General features: G+C 36.4%; 2 protein-coding genes across 5 annotated transcripts; one reads left to right on the forward strand and one right to left on the reverse strand.

Annotated features, from left to right (window-relative positions):
* Positions 1-28: 28 nt before the first annotated feature.
* Positions 29-1,564, forward strand: AT5G12320 (ankyrin repeat family protein). Its single transcript, NM_121270.5, has 6 exons — positions 29-264; positions 372-459; positions 805-869; positions 973-1,041; positions 1,115-1,164; positions 1,240-1,564. Exons 1-6 carry the CDS (start codon positions 214-216, stop codon positions 1,349-1,351), a joined length of 435 nt encoding a protein of 144 aa, NP_568265.2. The 5' UTR covers positions 29-213; the 3' UTR covers positions 1,352-1,564.
* A 3,262-nt stretch (positions 1,565-4,826) lies between these two features.
* On the reverse strand, positions 4,827-7,328 carry LRP1 (Lateral root primordium (LRP) protein-like protein). Of its 4 annotated transcripts, none has more exons than NM_001203366.1 (3): positions 6,839-7,285; positions 5,884-6,765; positions 4,827-5,448 (listed from the first exon to the last, which is right to left on the reverse strand). In NM_001203366.1, exons 1-3 carry the CDS (start codon positions 6,858-6,860, stop codon positions 5,129-5,131), a joined length of 1,224 nt encoding a protein of 407 aa, NP_001190295.1. In that variant the 5' UTR covers positions 6,861-7,285; the 3' UTR covers positions 4,827-5,128. The 4 variants fall into 4 exon arrangements, with proteins under 4 accessions (NP_001190295.1, NP_974771.1, NP_568266.1 ...); NM_203042.1 differs by having other exon boundaries at positions 5,884-6,782; positions 7,142-7,206; NM_121271.4 differs by having other exon boundaries at positions 5,884-7,328.
* Between the last annotated feature and the right edge of the window lie 226 nt (positions 7,329-7,554).

Genomic DNA, 7,554 nt, shown 5'->3' on the forward strand with positions numbered 1-7,554 from the left:
TTTCATATTTTTATATGCATTCAAAATTCATGAAAATTGGTTTTCATAAAAATGACATCACTTTATCATTTTTAGTTGGTACTCCATAATTTTACTTTAATTACATAAATACTGTATTTATAGCAAAACCAAACACAAAAAAAAAAAGGAATCGGACAAAAACCAAGTGAAACCAGAAACCCTCAGACTGAAATTGGTATTGGCCGGTGGAGGATGGGAGCAGAGACAAACGGAGTTGCAGAGAAAGTCGACGACTTGCTGGAGGTCTGTCTCCTTCTCTTCATCACTAAATCCATGTTGTTCTCTTCCAATCGATTCATGCCCACCACTTTTAATTGGGTGAGCTAAAGTTTACTTCTTTGAATTGACAGGCTGCTAGATACAATGATATTGATGATCTCAGAACCTTGGCCTCTGATGGTCTCTCTCTTCACTCTCGTGATTCACAAGGCCGAACAGGTTTCTTCTACATTCTGTGTTTGTTCTCAAGTTTCAATTTTTCCAGTTAATAGCTTCACTTTTTCTTTAATGCCACTGTCAATTGAGATTCTTAAAACTCTTGCTGAGATACTTGTAGTGTGTAGTGAGTGAATTACTCGTCTAGATTTATGAAATTTTGGAGTAACTGATGCGTAAAAATTGTACCCTTGGCTTATTTCATCATTTGTTACTGTTTTTGGGGTTAGGAATATGTTGGTGTTCTTACTCTTATCCTTGTATGTTCGGTTACTCAGATTAAGGAGTTTGAAATGTATTGTTAACTCTTGGAACATTGTTTCTTTTATCTTTTGTTTGTCATCAAAGCCCTGCATATGGCCGCAGCGAATGGACATATGACTATAGTGGAGTATCTTATCAGTGAAGGAGTGGTAAGATAACAACAACCCCTTGCTAAATTCTCGGTGTTCTATCGATGGAAACGATTGAACATGAATAAAAGAGAGATTATTGAGGCTTTGTTTTCCTGAGCAGGATATCAACGCTCTTAACGATGAGAACAATGCTCCTCTACATTGGGCATGCTTGAATGGCCATGTCGAGGTAACCGTTACTCATGTCCGCGATTAAACATGTTTTGTTTCGCCGGTTTTACTAAGTGGAAAGCTACTCACAGGTGGTAAAGAGATTGATCTTGGCTGGAGCAAGTCTAAGTCTTTTGAATCGGTTTGTCTCTTGAATCTTTCCTCTAAATCTATCCAAGAAACTAAGCTGAACCAGTTTAAGCTTGAAATTTTGTAGGTACGAGAGAACTCCAATGGATGAAGCTATTGGTGCGGAGAAGATGGAGATTATAGATGCTATTAACACAACTGTTGCCCAAATGGAACTTGAAAATACCAGTATGACATGACTTTTCAGACAACTTCATCCTCAGCATCCTAAATGTTTTCTCTCTGTCTCTCTGAATTAAAGATGAGTTTTTGTATTGTGGGATTGTTGATTTGATACCTAGTCTAGTTGTTAGAACTGGAATCATATGAATTCAAAATCTTTGGTTGCAATATCCATAACCCCAAACTTGTTCAATTAGTTTTGGGCTGGACCAGTTTGGGTTTTGGTTTCATTTGAATTTGATTTCTGTTTTGAATTAACTAGTTTGAGATAAATGATGGATGACGGTGGTAGCCAGCCGTGGAGAACTGGCTAAGTCATGCATTAAATTAGATAGATAGAATCACTATCTAAGTGAACAAGCTCAAAACCCAAATTATCCAAACAAGACGTTGTATACACTAACTTGAGCAAGGACACTGTGATGTATAGAATCACTATCAAAGTGAACTAGCTCAAAACCCAAATTATCTCAACAAGACATTGTCTTCACTGGTTCAAGCTTTTGGTGAGCCAACCCAATGGCAAAGATTGCGAACGTACACAAATGAGATCCTAAGTAATCAAAGAAACCATCTTAGACCATCCTTATCTTCTAGAAATCGATAGAAAAACTTTGGTGCATATGCAATAGCTAGACAAGCTTGTAAGTTTTCTTGTTATAATTGTGGTTCTTGGGAATGTTACTCCCAATCTGTTTGTTTTCAATGGTTCAGATGGATAATTACCTTTTGCATTCTCGGTAATGTAAGAAAATTGGTACTTCCTGAGTTATTAAGAAAGACATTGTGATGTAAATGAATGTAAAATTATCATACATAGATTCTCCTTAAACCTACATGGTAAAAGTCGGTATATCATTTTCCTTTGGTTTGCATACAAATTATTTTGCCAAACAATATGCATTATGCGAATTTGAAATGGCATCTACAATACTAATACTACAAACCACTAAACTGCAAATCTTGATCCATCCATGTACGAACTTTGTTAGTTAAAACCAAACAGATTTAATTTTATCATTCTCTAGTTTGTTGAACTGTTGGTTTGTTGGACAGACTAGTAGTTGTACGAACCATGGAATCATATAAAAGTGGTAATCTTTCGGTGCCCCATTCCTTCTTTTGTTTTTAACATCTATGCATTGCACCATTGCTTCGGTTAAATTAATTAATACTAGCAAATATAGGTAAAGTAAAAGTTGTAAATTACTAATTTTGGTTTAGTCCGAAGGGGGAATGAATCTCTCTCTCTTTACCAAATCCATGCACCTTAACTTGCATTTTCTTTTTGGCCTTCACGTTCACGTTGTTTTCGCACATGCCTTTCACTTTCTTGGAATAGTTTTTTTCATAGTGTTTTGGATATTAAAACTATATATAAAAGTCATTTGAAAACGTTTTCACAGTTGGCAAAACATCATTTCTTAAACCTTTCGGCATAGACTCGTTCTGATGCAGACTGACGCTGTATGTCTCTTTATGTTAGATGTGATATATATAGATAATTTTATTTAAATGGTTTTTCGTCAACATATTCCCCACTCTTTTTTCTCACATAATATTTTACCTCAACGAAAATAAAATCAATTTGAATGCGAGGGATTCAGATTTGGAAAAATACAAACTCAAGATGTAAGAATTTGATTGTTTCTAGATATAAAACAATGAAGAAAAATCTCACTAGATCCAACATAATTGTCGTGAACGCTAACAATTTGATTGTTTAATAACTAATCAATAATGTTTTGTGCTATGATTATACTATGTTAATCACATGTTTTATGTTATGATTATACTATGTTTCCGTGTAATGATTCTACTGGATGGCAACGACTTTAATAGTATTTATCATAATAAGTAACGAATTATACGAGTCTTTTAGATATGATGATATCTCATTAGTATTGTTCTAATAATTGGTACAAAGTATATGGTAATAAACTTGAATGTTTACATATCTTCTTCTTAAAACAATATATTTTTCTCATATACTTATTCTCAATATCTTTAAACTCGTATGGATTGCCAATGCGTGATGATGTTCCCCATTATAGCCACCAACGGAAAACCATATGTCTACACGTACAAAAAAATTTTGGTTCGGTTTTTATAAGATTCATCTTCCACTGGTTGACAAACATGCTCATCAATATTATACATATGTAACCAAAAGACATACAGTATAAAATAAAGATATCTGCGCAAGAGATATCATTTTCTTGCGAGGGGGGGACGAATATTACGTTTGAAAGTTCAAAAAAGCCTAAACCCTATAAAGCCTACGACACTCTCGAATTTTTTAATAGTATTCTTTACAATGGTGGAGTGTTTGAAGGAATATATTGATTTTGTTTATTTATTTTTGGCTTTATTCCTACACATAATGCAAGTAATAAACATATGGGGGTACGGTTCAAGTAGTTTAGTTAATTCACATTCAAATTTGGAAACATATTTGAATGAACTTCGCAAATAGTATATTTGGGTTCACCTAATATGTGTTATTTATGAAAATACCTAAGTTGTGTCCAAACAAGACTAACTATGTTCTGATACTAACAATTTAGTGGCAAAATCATTTGTTGGACATTATCCATATTCAGGTTCATATATTTTCTTAAATTGTTGTATGTAGGCATAGTTGTTTACTTGTTTTTGTTAAAAGGATTTAGCATGAGGTCTAATTGTGATATGATAGCGTTGACTCCCCAAAATAGAACTATGCAAACGCCCAAATAAATTGTAAGTCTCAATCTCATAAAAGGAGAAATAGGGATCGATCGAACACCTATAGAGTATACAGTGCAAACCAACGTGCCTTGGTAAGTGGAAGCAACAAGATTACAGAGTCTCCTGCGTAATTTAATCTAAGTCAGTGAGAATAGTAACACTAAAAAGTGCACAAATAGGCTCATCAGTGAGTCAGTTTATAGCAAAAACAGCTTTTGAAACCTAAAAATAGAATGGGGATAACTCATGAATTGATGCATATGAAGGTATAGCTTAGGGAATATATATGATCAAAAATCCAAATTTTGATTCAAAAGCTGTAACTGATACAATAATATGGGCTGACAAATGAACACAAAATCGGCCGACATAGTTAAAGAAAATACCTTAATATAATAACTAGTAGTCTAGTATACGTATATCATGTTAGTGACACTTCAAATAAATAAAATATATATACCTATAATTTTCGTTGATTTAGCTATAAGCCTACAACATTTCGTATTTACTAATTATATGTAACAACATCTACACGACTACAACTATAACATTTCGTATTTACTAATATGATAAGTGCATGAGAAAATGGACTTTATTTTTTTGCTAAATTAACTTGGACATTATTCTAGGATCAATGGTTTGTGAATAAAAGTTAATATCTTACACAACTCATTTGAAGAAATTTTAGTTATAATGTTAGAATTAATTTAGATTGCTAAGATAACAAACTAATTAATACAACAAAATTATCGAACAAGTCTTAACAAACAAATATGGTTTTATGTATGAGTTGCCGCATATTTTCGTGCGGGTGTTTCAGTCCTAGGAATACATGAGATCTATACTTAAAAAAAACGCCATTTCAAGCAAAACGTTAGGTGTTTATACACTACCAGTTAAGTAAAATAAAATCTGTCGATACGTCGTCTGTTGCAGCATTAGAAGTAGTTTGTCCAAATGGACAATTCATACAACAGTGAAATATTCGTTTGTATCTAACCCCACTGGATAAAAACATTAGAGAAAATCTTTTCTTTAAAACAGTAAACTTTCTTGAATTTGGTTTAACTGTAAAACCCACCGCCTGAACCTCCACCACCACCATAAACAACATTAGGCGGGTCGAGAATAGGCGCCGAGGCAGAAACTCCGTTATGGTTATTGGCTGAACCACCTAAATGCAAATCCGACATACTAGGAAAACCTTCTTTTGGTTCAAGCCCTTGATCGTACAAGAATCCTTTAAAGACATGGCCGCCGATTTTCACCACCGCTTGGTACGCGTACTCATCATCCCCGTCCTCCACTGCCGTTACTCTAACACACTTGAACACCGCCGCTGCCCTAACCTGCCCTGGCCATGCTTCCCTTGACCCTCCTCCGTCTTGCATACATAAAACATAATTATGAATCATTATCACCATATCATGATATTAAGAGTGTTTATTATTATCAAATACAATGTTTTTAATACGGATAAACTAATCGGAACCAAACCGAAATAAGAGACTCTTAAACTGACTATAATTCTATATGGTTAAAACAATCCCATTTTTCCATAGCCAACAACAACCATTTTGAAGCGGAACAAAAGACTGATCACAACTTCAAAAGTTCAGAAAATTATTGATAAATTTCTTTAACTAAAACCATATAAAACCGATCCAAACGATATTAAGTTTTATTTTGGTTAGAAAGACACCAAACTTTGATTGATCACCATAACAATAATATTCAAGAAGGGCTAATAGTGTTATATGCATGTATATACATACATAAAATCATGTAGCTATGTATACTAATGAAAATGTAAAACTACCTTGTCGGCTGGAGCTGGTCTCGAAACTTTGAGGTGGTGTGTTAGAAGTTGAAGTATGAGAAGTGGCTTGTTGTTGTTGTTGTTGTTGAGACCCTACGATCCTCGGCTTCTTCGTCCCGGAGGAGGTCGAAAGAGACGAGCCAGCCGTTGGATTAGCGCCGGTAGGCATGACCTGCCTCTCTCTCCGCCGAGCAGCAGAGACCCACGTGCTCTTCACGTGAGTAGAACAATCAAAGCCACGGCTCTTGCAGCAAGTCCTACACCGCCTCTGCTTACACTCTTTCTTCGCCTGATTTCCACAGTCTTGACACGTGGCGGTTCCTGATGCGCCTGAGCCAGACCCCGAGTTGTTCGAGCTCGTTCCGACCGTTGTCTGGTTAGTACTCTTGAAGTGAAGATACTGCGTTTCGTGGTTGTTGTTGTTATTCTGCCATCTCCGGTTGTTTCCGAGGAAGTTAATGTCGGAGTCTTCCACGTTTTGCTGCGGTGTACCCGCCGTGAGTAGAGGAATCACTCCGACACCGAGCGCCGCCGCCGCAGCTGCATTACTGTTCATATGATCGGATCCAGATATCACTCCGGCGTTCTGGTGGTGATAAGCCGGAGCAACAAGGAATACATCTCTTAGACCAACCATGCCCATCTCCGTCGCCGCCGCCGAAGAAGGTAGGCCGTAACGGACAGAAGATCCCGGAGGCCATGATGGAACGCCGGCGGCGACGGAAGCTGAGCCTAAACCACCGTGGATGACGGAGGAACCAGCATTGAAACCAAGAGAGAGATCCTCGGTGGCACGGGAAGGTGTCGTCGTCGTGGCCGCCCAGTCGGTGAACGCACCGGAATCCGACGTCGGTAGATTATGCCTCCTCGTTGTAGCCACAGCTGATTATACCAAAACCCTAATCCCAAAAATAAAATAAAATAAAAAAATTTAATAGAAAAAAATAAAAGTCACAGCACAAAGCTCCAATGTACATAACCCATAAATCTACACAAATCTGAGCTTTGATAGAGAAAGATGAAGATGGATCCTAATTGCTATAAAACCAAAAACAAAAACAAATCCAAAATAGATTTTTTCGAAATCTTCTGTCACTATCTCTGCTCACACGCAGTGGAAAAAGAACACTGCGACTCTTTTTCTTCGCTTCCTCTCTCTATCTAACAATCTGACCCGTTTCCTACTTTCCTTCTCTTAACAACTGATCTTTTCTTGTTGCTGTCTGATTTTCTTTGGTTTCTTCTTGATCTTTTTTACCTTTTTAAAAACAGAAGTGGTGTATGTTTTGGTTTCTTGTTCTAGATTGTTTCGTCTTGTTCCTGTCTCTCTCTAATTATCATCATGGACAACTGCAGAAAGATAGAATAAGGCAAGTGAATTTTTGTTGGTTTAATTTTATTTTTTATTTTATAGTTTTATTTTATTTTATAATAATAGCTCAAAGAAATGGCACATGATACCTTCTTCTCCTTTTCTTGGATTTTAGCTGAAGTTTATAATAATTTATGTATTTTCTATTGATCTTTATCAGATGACGAAGTTCACACCCACCCCCGCTCGTGCGCGTGGCTCCACTTGCGCTTGGCTTCTGTTTTCTCCAGAACCGGCTCCACCGGTTCATTCTTTTAGGTACATGGTTCGGTAGATACGCGTTTTGTACTTACCAGTCT

Source organism: Arabidopsis thaliana, chromosome 5 (genome assembly GCF_000001735.4).
Source record: "Arabidopsis thaliana chromosome 5, partial sequence".
Classification (NCBI taxonomy): domain Eukaryota; kingdom Viridiplantae; phylum Streptophyta; class Magnoliopsida; order Brassicales; family Brassicaceae; genus Arabidopsis; species Arabidopsis thaliana.